The sequence below is a fragment of the Trichoplax adhaerens genome, genomic scaffold (assembly GCF_000150275.1).
Source record: "Trichoplax adhaerens TRIADscaffold_17 genomic scaffold, whole genome shotgun sequence".
Classification (NCBI taxonomy): domain Eukaryota; kingdom Metazoa; phylum Placozoa; class Uniplacotomia; order Trichoplacea; family Trichoplacidae; genus Trichoplax; species Trichoplax adhaerens.
In genome coordinates, this window is record NW_002060959.1 from 942061 (window position 1) to 955220 (window position 13160).

Genomic DNA, 13160 nt, shown 5'->3' on the forward strand with positions numbered 1-13160 from the left:
TATAGAAGTAAGCATATATGCATTAATGCGTTCGTAAAAATAGTTATTGAAGTATTAAAATAATTCCTGTGATATTGATTGGTGTATCCGCAGTTCAATGTTATAGCTAAATATTAGTATGTCGATTCTGTTTATTATTATTCATTTTTTTAAAGTGTCATAACGATGAATCGTTCAAGTTTGTATTATAAAATCAATTACAGCTTCTCAGTTAAGTAGATGTAAATATGATCTATATGAATTAATCACATCAACTAAAATTTTCATAGGCTGTCGGAATAGAAAATTATATCGCCAGTCACATTAGCGCAATGACGAATGCATAAATATTCCATTTAAAGATTTTAAGTCATTTCTCATTTTAAGATATCTAAAAAAATAGGCTAGATAGATTGGCTTTTCTAACCACATGTATCTAAAATAATCGAGTCTTTATATTATAATTAGAACTATCAGTATTTTATGAGGATATTTCATACTAGGTTGCTTGAAGATAGAAGGTAAAATTACTTGTACCACGTCACAATACGAACATATACGAATGAGACTGGAAAGCTAAAATCTTCATCGCATGATCAATAAATATAAAATCTATCACAACTATCTAGTTCTATTACATCTATAAATAGGCATCTCGTCTTCAATCTAGCTAATGAGACCGTTGGTATGGCAAGATAACTATTTTCAACGTTGCAAAAATATTTTCATGCTATTATCATAGCTGTGATATATCAAAAACATAACATTTAATGAAGTTGGGACGTTATAAAATCAATTTTCATTACAGTATCAACGATTGAATAAACGTTGACATCCATGGTTGGCCAATTAATTAGCATTTATGTTCAGTCTTTATTTTAACAAGGTAACGATATACTTTCGTTTTTAAGCCTTTTGAGCTAAAGTCTCAATACGATCGGGTACTTTCCCCAATAATGCTGTTTTCTTAACCGTAAAAGCTTCAGGATCATATAAACAATCAGACATACTATCGCGTCGAACAGGTTGAGCTAATTCATTTGTCCTCCTGGTACATACAGCTCTTAATGAACGCGAAAGAGGCTTCCATGGTTCAACTTTTTGTATTTGAAATCCTTCCGGCAATATTTTTGGTCGCGCTAGTTCTCGAATACGTGATGATGGATTCGCATGCTTTGTTGCCTTGCTGATTTCCCAAACTGGATCTCTACAGTTATCTTGACGATGGGTTTTAGGTTGAGATAATTGATCAACACTTAAAGGGATATTGCCAAAAAGGGCTGCCCTCGATACTTCTGTAATATTAGTTCTATCGGGCTCAAACCGTCGATTTAAAGTACTTGGTGTACTAAGTCTTATCAATTTCTCTTCTGTTAATGGCGACCTTGCACCCTCTCTCGTAAATGGTTGATACTTTCTAAATGTCAAAGAGGCAATAACAATGAATAATGAGCAAAAATATTTATTTTATTTTATGAATTCCTAACCACTACCGTACTTAATCATTGTGATAATAGACCTGGCAATACATTTTAGCGTTGCAGTTAATTAGAATTATAAAATATTAGTCGATCTCATCAACGATTAGAACTTGGATTGAACTAAATAAATCACGTAAAAGAGAGCCATAATAGTAAAAAACTATTTATATTTCCAGTTATAAATGTTCTGTAAGTAATTAATTACTAATGCTAGCATCTAATGCAAAAAATTATCCATGCAAAGAATCTTTGCATTGAAATTGTAATTAATTTAGGAAACAGCTAGCCTTTCTTAAAACTCTGATGTACTCGTATACCGTACTTTACGGTTATTTTTACCCTCAATTTACCAATCAACGGAGATGTTATAAAAACGCTGTTACTAGCTTTTATTTCGAGCTACAATAAAATGGCACTATTATCTGAAAATTTTCACGAGATTGTGATTGAAAAGTATCATGATCTTCAAGGCTGGCATCGACTAAAATTAACTTTAGAATCTAGCTATTCCAGAGAAACTCGTTCGATATGTAACCTGATCGATGTGTGCAGTACTACGCTTAAAATTAGGATAGGATACGTTAACTCCCTATTTAATAAAAATCGCATTTCTATGGCCCTTCTTTACAAAAGCAATCAAAATTACCGATTTACTTACTTATCAGCACCTTCAAGTACAAGTGGTTTCTTCGGTTCTGCAAGTTGTATAATCCGTGGAGTTGGGTCTTTGTAACGGAGATTCGATCTAAATGAGTTAATTAAGTCGAAATTTTGATTTTAAATCTGCAGCATCTGCTTTTACTAATGCTATGATCAATTCGCCTCAAATTATTTTTGTCCATATCTTATCAAACGTTAGAACAATAATTGTGATATTGGTATTAGTCACTATATAGTATTAAACAAGGCAAGTGGATATGCTTAGGTAACGACTTACGTAGCAGGTGCAGATTTTGAACGCTCCATGCTCATTAATAAGTGAGTCGCTTCGTCAACGTAGATAGGTTTTGGCTCTGATAATGCTAGAATTCGCTGACTTGGCTTAGCTCGTAGGGCGGCCGTACTAATGGGTACTAATGGTTCTTGGTTACCCCATGTAACTGGTCTCCTGTATTCCGGAATAAAAAGTAGAATTTAGAATCATGTCTAGGTAGATGCAAAGCGTTCAATTTTTTATGATAATATTCAAAGAATTCCATTGAGTAGTAAATATTAATATTAAAACGGCATTATTATCAGATAATTCTATAATCTTGCTAGAATACTAATTTAAATATAGTTGATATAGATAAATCAACTTACCAGGTATCCATTTCGAGATTTCAACCTTTTAATAATCTAAATTGTGTATAAGTAGACAGGCATGAACAATCTTACAAATATTCATCACCTTAACATATCCATCAAAACGATACATTTAAATGATTGCTACATTTCGCTTTCTTAGTAATTGTTTATTTTAATCTAAATCACGTCACGTATATCGTGTAAATTAAAGACTAAAGAATTAGTTTTAATGCAAAGGTATTACTGCTGATATTATGCCAGGAATGGTAGCGTGTTATAAAATGAATTTTAGCCTTTTTAATAACATTCTAAGCGTAAAGATAGACATATTATCAATCTTAATAGTTACACAAATCAATTTTTATGGCAGAGCTTTTGCATCAATGATTTCTCTAAACTGGTTACTATTGACGCAGGTAAGTATGCAATTAAATCTCTATCGAAAATTACGAATATGATCACCTAAAATGCACTGTACTTTCTCTATAAGACGTATCATATCTAATCTCTATAAGCAATGAAATAGCAGTATAATTATGCTAAATAGTTAAGAAAATCAAACTTACTTGCTACTTAAAACGAACAATCGTGATTTAAAGTCTCCTCGATTCAAGTTGATCGACGATATCAGTCACTCTAATTCCACGAGATGATTTCTTAGTCCTTTATGTTGTGATTACAATTCTTAAAAAACTGACATATTAAAGGTTTTTAATTAATCAGACATAACTCGTGATGCTTTGAGAGGTAACGGAGAAAAACCGACCTAGACCAAAGAAATAAAAATTTGAAATATAGATTATAATAGGGTGCTACCAAATAATTCGTACTGATTGCCTAATGGGCTGATTTCTATTTAGAAGTAAATCCTTTTTAACAGACTTACCAGAAGATAAGATTTCAAGATGATATCTTCAATTAAAATTAATTATTATAGCGCTGTTAATAATTATGTACGGCAAATTGCACGATTACTGGGAGAATAATAATTGTGGTAAAGTCACTTTCCAAGCCAAATGTATTTATCAAATCCTGTTTGGAAATGATAAACTGCAATTTGAGCAGGCCAAGAGCCAAGATGATCGATGCTTAATGTATCTCAGTAAGTGACTGCGTTACCATGGAGACGTAAAGGACGCTTGATATCAGCTACATACAGAATAAATAAATTGTAATAATATTCTCTAGTTATTCAGAACCAAACACAATCTATTGATTATTAATTTGCTTTGTCGATCAAATAGAATTAGCTATAATAGTTTTAATCATGTGACATAGATACTTTTAGTTGGTTTGGGCTAGGATATATTCTAATTATTTACGGAGAAAACACTTTAACATTGTATCCAAGTATTTAATGAAAGTTTTATGTTCCTGATCCCAAAATTGTGAAGTTTTATTAGGTGTCTTGCTTTATAGATCAGTCAGAGGTATCACATGATTACAAAGAAATGCGAAAATTTGTTGATTAATCGTCAATTTGTGGTTTATCAATACAATAAGCCTGAAACTATGAGATTTTTTATAGTAATAATATATGAAATGAATTGAATTTTAACGCACGAATCAGAATTAATAAGTATATCATAGTATTAGACTGACGTCAATTTATGAGTGAAATCCACATTCTAATCTATCGAATTAACTGTATCTATTGAGTTGATCGATGTGCATATCGCGAAATTCAAATCAACTAAGATACCAATGATTTTATCTGCACTTACTTATACCTAAATTTCATAATATACTTTAAATTAAAATAGAAGCAATATTATTCTCCAATTAGCATTTTATGGTGATTGTATCAAGCATACTTGAAAAGTAAAGATAAGATCATTAGCTAAATAAATGAGCTAATAATAAAATTAGGAAAGAAACACATGTCAAATTATAAAAAGGATTTCTGAGCTTAACTAGTACGCTTCCATTGATTTTAATAGCTATTATAATTATTGAAATGGTTATTCAGGTTGGCCGACTACGTAATTCATCTACACATGCAAACACTACTTGCATAATCAAATTAGTTTGATGCAAAATAAAGCTTCAATACTTGTTCTAGTATATACTGTACACTAATAGTGTAGCACAGACTCCTGATAATATACAATACGATAAAAATGTCATGCAGCTAATCATATTATCACTGATACTAGCTACTATATACCAACATTGCAATTGCATGTTGAAATGAAATAAATTTGTTCGGTACCAACTTGGCACTAGAAATCTTCTATAGCGTCTTGTAAAGGACCTCTACCGATACACGCCACCTAGATTGCTTACATTATTTAAAGTAATTTTTATTCGTTAATACTAGTATAAAATCATCTATCTATAACTAATTGTTTTGAATTTTTTATGGAATTAAGTCGTATCCGCACCATACTAGAGATCCTCTATAGCGCCTCTACAAAGACATGATGTAATATATTTGCAATATATTTAAAATAATTTCTATTCGTTAATACATGTCTAAGATGATACGCCTGTAACTAATTGTTCTTAATTATTTTATTGAATTCTACCATAAAATATCTGCTTCAGATCTAATTAAGAGTATTAATACGGTTTAAGATATAATAACCATGCTGGATAACTTATTCATAATATAAAATTCATAGAAGATAATAGCTTAAATTCTTTTCTGATATAACACCTATGGTATCTTATAAATTAATTTATGCATTCAGTCATCGTAGTAGCTAAAGTTACTAAAGAATATCAATCTACCCTTACTCTTACTGAATACTGCATACAAAATGCTTCATGGGGTAAGTAGGAATTAATTATTTTCAATGAATAGCAAATTGTAGTTAGTCAATTTTGATAAACCTATAAGTGGCCAACTGGATTCATTATAAGACATTACTAGAAGAGCTTTCTGGTTTCTTAGTTTACCATTATTTCATATTTTGTACTAATCACATAATGTTAATGAAATTAGACATAATTAGCAATAACATGAAGCAATCATGATATGAAACTGTCTGCACCTAAACCTAAATTTAAGATTTCGTAAGATAGATACCGTAGTTTGTTTGTTAAATTTATATCGTACATTTACTGATTATGTACGCATGCTAACGGTTTCAATTAAACAGTAATAAAATCGTTGAATGCATCAACGTTTACTGCTATAGTACGTTGACATTTTAGTAGCTAAATTTGTTTGAAAGATAAATTTTTTCGATTACTTTTACCTAATATAGTAACCTTACAAATCCAAATATTCTTGATAGACTATCTATGAATATATTAGCAAATTCTATAAAATACACTATATGGATGAACTTAGTTTATGCCTACAATAATAATCTACTGACGTGAGTGATTTATTCGAAATCAGTAACTAAACAACAAATTTAATAGTAACTTGTTGGAAATGTTAGAATAGATTTTATTCTCTCGCTCAGGATCTTAGTTACGTCGATATCAATCTGTTTCAACGTTGAACAAGAAATCAAAGTAGATACTTTGACTTTATCTTAAAATCAAAGCATTTTTGTAGAATATTAGTATTAACTATCAATTTTATTTTTAAACGTTTCAGTGCTATTAAAGTTCAGTTCTGCATGGATAGTACGAACTTTTTGATCTATTGATTAACATTACCTCTTTTAAAACTATGAACGTTAATTGATGACAGTACAAACATCTCGATAGATATGTATAACCTCTCTACATAAGTTTTGGAGTGATATATTACTAGAACGAAGTTTACGAGATGTAATATCAAATTATTCGAATTTATTTATTCAACTAAGACCTAGTTTAAGGATGTTAGTACTAAATCTTTGCTTTCTGCCGCAAAAGTAATTTCATTTCTTATATATCTTGTTACAGTTAAAATTTTTCACACATTAGGCATCCATAAAAATGAAACTAGATTAGTACGAAGCTCATAATTCCTCTTAAATAATTGCAAAGGAAATACGAGTCTCTCACGTATTTAATCTACGCTCTGAGTTTTGATATCTATCAAGCATAGCAGTTTTAATTACTAGTTTTTCTTAATATTTATCGTTTACGTGATCACATGTTTATTAAAGATGAAAGACGTCGAATCATACTCATATAATTACTCATTAGTTACAATTAATAGTAATAAATATAATTATTATGCTACTACTGGCATATTTTTAGTTCATATCAATTTTTGCAAGCAGGTCGCGCTTATATCGTTAACGAAGAATAGCAAAATGCAATTATAGAACAATAGACTTGCGAACAAACTATGATAGCTATGTTGAATACTACGTGTATCACACTATAGAAAATGATGTTACAATAAAGTTGCATCTGGTTAATGCAGCTAATTTGGTTTACAGTTAGTCACGAAATTTCCACAAGCATGATACGAATTTGTGATTCCAAAATCCTAAACCAGATGACGACTACCGTACTGCTGATCAGATCATAACCGTATAAAATTATAATACAGAGGTTGACTATATCTTCAACACCAAACTGCGAAACTAATGCCAATAATGTAAATCAGATATGATTCAATCTACATGTTAGTGGTGTATACATACATGAAAAAAATCGAAATCACTATCATCATGTCTATTAAGATGGAAGTATCAGTCTGTAAAAAAAGGAATGCTATTTATGAAGAGGGTATCATTAAAATTACTTTTCAGGTTTCCTTATTTTATAGCTAAATAAAATGTATAATAACAAAATCACTGGTATAGTAATTCTAATACTGTATTCTTAATGGTGTTGAATTCATCCACAGTGGCTTGCAATAGTGATGTTTGTACTATCTTGACAACATGATCTTTCATGCAAGATTCATTAGGCAAGATACTATTGATAGTGTCCTTGTCCAAGCTGCCTCCCGTTAGATCTTGTTTATTTAGTAACAGAACAAATTTCGTTTTTTCTAATTTTAAGCCATCGTTGTCAAATAATTTTTGTAATTCTAGGCGAACAGCTGGAAAGTTTGATGAATCTGAAGCATCAATTACAAATACCAGAACACCAGTGCCAGGTAAATATGTATACCAGTATTTTGACATACTCCCACCGACTAAAATAGAAAATATAAAGAGATATATCGATGCTTAAGATCAGAAATTTATAATCTTTTGTTCTAGTAAGAATCTACTTTAAGTCCATTTATTAATTATAATTATCGTTATAAACGATAGTATGATGAAGTTAAAATCAATTATAGAAAGTATCAATTGGGGCGCGTAGGTTAATATCATGATTTAAGTCAGTGCACATGTAAATAATTAATTCACCTAATGGAGCAGTATTTTTTTGTTTTTATTGTCATAGGAGAAGTGTAATAGAATATCATTTACTAACGGTTACATACGAATTTGAAGTAAGTAGTTTGAATTAATAATCCGATTCTAAAGAAACGTGATATGCATTGTGATCCAATAGTAAATAGATTACCATCTTCATTCTATTTTAAAAAAATTCTCCCTTTGTTGATACGGATCTGCGTGTTAAGTGTATTAATATTAATCGTGATGACATATAAAGGAAGGAATCTACTAGATTGAATGCCTAGTACTGTCTGGATTAAATCGATGTCTGAAAACAGTTCCACATTCTTTAGCAATAATATTTTATCTAATACTATTAGTGATAAGCGTATGGCTTAATGCATTCTTTCATTAATAGATAGAAGTCTTAATTTCATAAAAAAATTAATGCAATCGTATATATATTTAGTCAACGTGATATGGTTACCACGTAACTTACGTACTTTCCCAAATTTCGACAGTTTTACCATCCATGGACATATTTTTAATGTTGAAACCATTGGTTGGTTCATATTCGGTTTTTGCTTCATCATAAATGAATCTAGCAACCATGCTACTCTTACCACTAGCCGGTAAACCTAGCGCTAAAACTTTGTTGGAATTCCCTTTGCGGTATTCATCAAACTCCGCGGTAGCTTCCTCAATTTCCTCAGTTTCTTTCAATTCTTCTTCATGACTTGTTGTTGGCCGCTGATACCATTTATAAAGTACATAAGCTAAAGTAGCGCCACCAACGGCACATAAAGCCATTTTTTCCCCTTTACTAAGTGATTGAAATCGTTCCATTATTGCCGACATGATTCAACTTACTGCGATTTTAGCCTGTTTGATAGTGAGCTTTGGACAACAGCTCACTCTGATTAATTACCTCTCTTTCTTAACGGAGGACGGTTGGTTGTCGTTATGGCGACCAGGCGATCGTCCATCGGACGCACCCATTTTGAGTGGAGAGTGGATGCTACTAGTACCATTAATTGCTGGTATGTACTACCGTAAGTAGCATAAGTACCATGGTAGATCACTAATGGTATAGTCGGTGCCACTGTCGCATTTCTGCAGTACGCTGTCAGAAACGTAGAGGTAGAGTAGGAAAAAGATTGTTTTTGCCTTGATATACTCTCTTCCATACGGTGGGCCAAAATTATGGGCCACCGTTGTTCCAAGATCTTAGTTCATTTCTTTTAAACTTGGCAAATTTACTTAGACAAGTATAATATAGGGATAGAGCCGTTTCAGCGGCATTTTGGGATATGTCATCGGGTAATGATTCAGTATGACATCTTATACACTGCAGATACAGCAGCCCATTTGAAAATAAATCTGACGTAGTGTACACTAGAGACCCTTCGAGAGAGACATGACAATCTACTGTTAAAATACAGCCATGGACTACCAGAAAAAGACCTACATCGAGCCATGGACCGCTAACAGAAAACTTTTTTACTTTTACTTACCGTCATCTAGGCTTCAACATTTCTTGCCCCGATCCATCCTTCCAGTAGTCCACGACTGCTACCATTCTACAGTACTGTATGACTGTACAGTACAGTGTACAGTGTACAGTACAGTACAGTCAATTTTTGCTTCTTCTACTGTACTGGTACAGTACTGTAGAATACTGTACCGTACTGTACCAGTACTGTCGTGATTACCTGACCTCCTGCTAATCACTGCTAAAGCTAAAAGCTCCTCCATGGTAAACTTCATTTGAAATCAATAGAAGTCGACAAAAGAATGGCAACTAATGCCGATTTGAATATTGACCAACGTATTGAAAAGAGACAGCCCATAAATCCCCAATCGAGAAGGCGAAAAATACTAGCAAATGCAAGCAATCGATTAAATTTTATATTAGGGGGTGAAAAACCGTCGACTGCATGCGATCATATCACTCAACCTGCTGGTAAGAGTCATTCATCAGCTGACGTTGCATCCAAGGCAACTGATTTATTACAGCAAGATAAATTGAATCAAAGCCAAAATGAAATTCCAAATTTAACTCAAGATAATAATGGTACTGGCAATGTTAGCCATGATACAGTTACTAAAGAATCACCGAGTTCTATTCATGATCAATGGCTAGAGATGAAGAGAAAATCATCAGCATCTTTTGCTTTGCCTTGGACTGGCTTGATTCATGTCTGTCTGATAGTGGGTACTGCATGCCTCGTCGCATTGGTCAAGTTGCATTATTTTGATAATTTCTTACAACACTATTTAGATAAGGTAAGAATACAACTTGATAGCTTCATCATCATGCCATCTTTATTGCACGATGATAGTAGGATGCATTGCATCAGCCGCAATATCTGATTGATCATTGCGTTAACTACATCCAATTAGATCGAGGTACAGCATTCTAGACAGTAAATTACTCCTTGATTATAAAGGCCGTAATAATGCAGTCCGAGTATACCTGAAGGGTATCAATCCTACCAGGTTGGATCGATTAGATATTAATGCAATAGATATCTACCTCAATAATTCTCCATTTCTTAGAGTCACTGATGTTCGTATTTCAATGCTAAATTTGATTCCAATATTATCTTTCTTAAGTTTTATATTCCTCGAAAAATTGTGTGAGTTCTGCTTGTTACTACCAGCTGTGGTGTGTGGTCATTTCTGACAACATCTAGCTCTGATATCGTATCATAAAATAGTCTCTATTGATGTAGTTGATTAGCTGTAGTAAAAGCAAAATATTATTCTATTCCTCTTCTTTTACTGAAACTGCTTACAAGTTCATCCCCAAAATCAAGTCCATGACTACCCACCAAGTTTAGCTTAAAGTATTGACATTTGTAGAGGAAAATTGCTATTCTACAAAATGTCCACTACTGTAAACTGAAATATTGTGGTCATTTGCTCGATTTTTCAGATACCTTAATTTAAATAACCTTATTTCCAAGTTATTAAAATATACAGCATTCAAAAGTTGAGAGGACTCGTTCAATATTTTTCACCTCAAATAAGATATCGGTGTAAGCTTAAATTAATACCTACAGTATGTCTTATTTCAAAACTTGATTATTCAAAGTATAAGCTGTATGTATAGATTATGAACTTTAATTTGAAATAAGACAGTCTTTTCTAATCTACGTGCCTATCCTGGATTTTGAACGGCTAAACAAGATACTATTTGAGTATCATTTTGCTCCATTTTAGAATATATCTTCGGGGTGTTGTTTGTAACTTGATATATGCGCGTATACAGTACATCTGCATACCTGTGATCAAAGGAATTTTTTTTATCACTGGTTTACCGTCTAGCATTTCACTATTTGTACATTTCTAGTCTTAGAAAATTTTCAGCTGCACTTATTATAGTTGTATAAACGATGCTATTGTCTATTAGTTACAGAAGATAAAGATGACATTACATCATTTGTAAATAGTTAGTATCAACTAGGTGACTAAAACATACAGATTATGCGTACAGGTGCAGCTGTTTTTTTGTAATTAACGTTCGAGATAAGTTGATGTTTATCGTTCGATTAATGAGCTATTGAGTTAAGTGGTTGCTCCAGAAGGATATCTTTTCTATTCTGGGAAAAAACGTTGTTGCTATTTTTATCGTATTTTGTTTATCTTTGAAGATAGTTTGCCTATTAATAGCTAATAACACCAGATTCAATGCTTTTTACTATAGCCTATCATTCTTCCCTTTCTTGTGCTAACGTTTCTACTGGTACTAATGGATTATGTTGCATCGGTAAGATTAATATATGTGCAAATATGTGTAGCTATCAATTCTACTGAACTTAGTTATATTACAATTCGTGTACGATGTATCTGGTGTAGTTGTCTTAATATTAGAATTTTCGTGATATAGCCTAAATTTGTGGTAATTGATCTTCTTTGTTTGAATTTTAACTTATAATAGAAAGGTGAACAGTCTACCTGGCAATTGGTAGCGAAATACTGTCTGAAACTATTTAAATATTATTCACTATATCTATTTGTATTTGTTATAGTTTGTTCATTACATCAAGGTAATTACAACAAAAGATAGTTGAGAATTCATCACTCTCTGAAGACGTAACCTTTCTACAATGATTCAATATTTACAGACTGATCTAATATCATTTGTGCGATGTAACCCGTAGAGGCCTACATGATCTATTCATTTAATTTAAAAATTATCTTTATGCGCTATAAAAGACGAATAGACCAGATATAGAAGGCGCTCCAAGTAGTAAAGTAATAGCAACTAATGGAAGACCTTTATAAATGGTATGACGTTGTTACTGTTTCTATTTTGTTTCCGTTTGTAATACAAATTAACACCGGCTATTTTAATGTTTGGACCACTTATGAAGTGTTCGTTCAACGTCAGTTGTATACCGGTTTACGAGTAGATGATCGCCGTCTAATGGATTATATACTTTATTCCGAACGAATTATTGAAGATAGAATAGATCGCATTCATATCTATTTTAGCGAACGCGATATAAGTTGATACATACGAGTGCATGTGTAAGGGTATGATTAATTCTCTTAATACTGCACTAAACTTTATATCCCGTCACTAACGTATGTCATTTAACAACAAAACAAGATTTGAAGGCCTTTCTATTTCTTGACCAGATGATAATAAAAATTTTATCCACTACGTTTGTAGTTGAATTTATTAAACCATATTCCAGCACGACTGTAAAGATTCCTGTTACAAAAGCCTGCCATGCTTTGGCATCCCTTTGATGGGAAAGTATTCTCCTCTCCTCAAGTCGTGATGAGGTTGGAAGGTTAAAATTATTGTTGTATGGAAATCATCGATTGGCTTGCATGCTGTTGCAAAAGTACGTTCGCATTTGTTGCGAGCACTATTTATATAATTAGGTATATACGGTAGTAGAATCACGAGCATTTTTAAGTTGATTTCATCCCTTCACTTGGAATTGATATGAACTCTTCTTTCGTCTTCAAAGAGCGTCCAAAATGAGCTGGAAAGCTACCCCTTTAACGCTTGGTTGAGCGACCACGAAAGCTGAATGAAAAGGCGTAGTACAGCACTGTGTGTATCGTTAGGCACTATGGTGTCCAATTTTTGTTAACAACTTGATATGAGAAGCTGTTTCTTCTCTTAAAATCAAAGTAAATAGCAAACACTGGATGTTTACTGAAG

The 13160-nt window shown here is 32.3% G+C and overlaps 3 protein-coding genes across 3 annotated transcripts; 1 reads left to right on the forward strand and 2 right to left on the reverse strand.

The window, feature by feature from the left end:
* Positions 1–885: 885 nt before the first annotated feature.
* Positions 886–2773, reverse strand: TRIADDRAFT_60765 (uncharacterized protein; the record flags this gene model as incomplete). Its single annotated transcript, XM_002116747.1, has 4 exons — positions 886–1396; positions 2119–2205; positions 2398–2568; positions 2763–2773. 4 exons carry the CDS (start codon positions 2771–2773, stop codon positions 886–888), a joined length of 780 nt encoding a protein of 259 aa, XP_002116783.1.
* A 4662-nt stretch (positions 2774–7435) lies between these two features.
* Positions 7436–8974, reverse strand: TRIADDRAFT_60766 (uncharacterized protein; the record flags this gene model as incomplete). The annotated part of the gene is made up of 3 exons (XM_002116748.1): positions 7436–7785; positions 8479–8798; positions 8904–8974. The coding sequence occupies 3 exons, from the start codon at positions 8972–8974 to the stop codon at positions 7436–7438; spliced, it is 741 nt and encodes a 246-aa protein (XP_002116784.1).
* Positions 8975–9769: 795 nt separating this feature from the next.
* TRIADDRAFT_60767 (uncharacterized protein) lies at positions 9770–12265 on the forward strand (the record flags this gene model as incomplete). The annotated part of the gene is made up of 4 exons (XM_002116677.1): positions 9770–10261; positions 11685–11747; positions 12010–12027; positions 12197–12265. The coding sequence occupies 4 exons, from the start codon at positions 9770–9772 to the stop codon at positions 12263–12265; spliced, it is 642 nt and encodes a 213-aa protein (XP_002116713.1).
* Between the last annotated feature and the right edge of the window lie 895 nt (positions 12266–13160).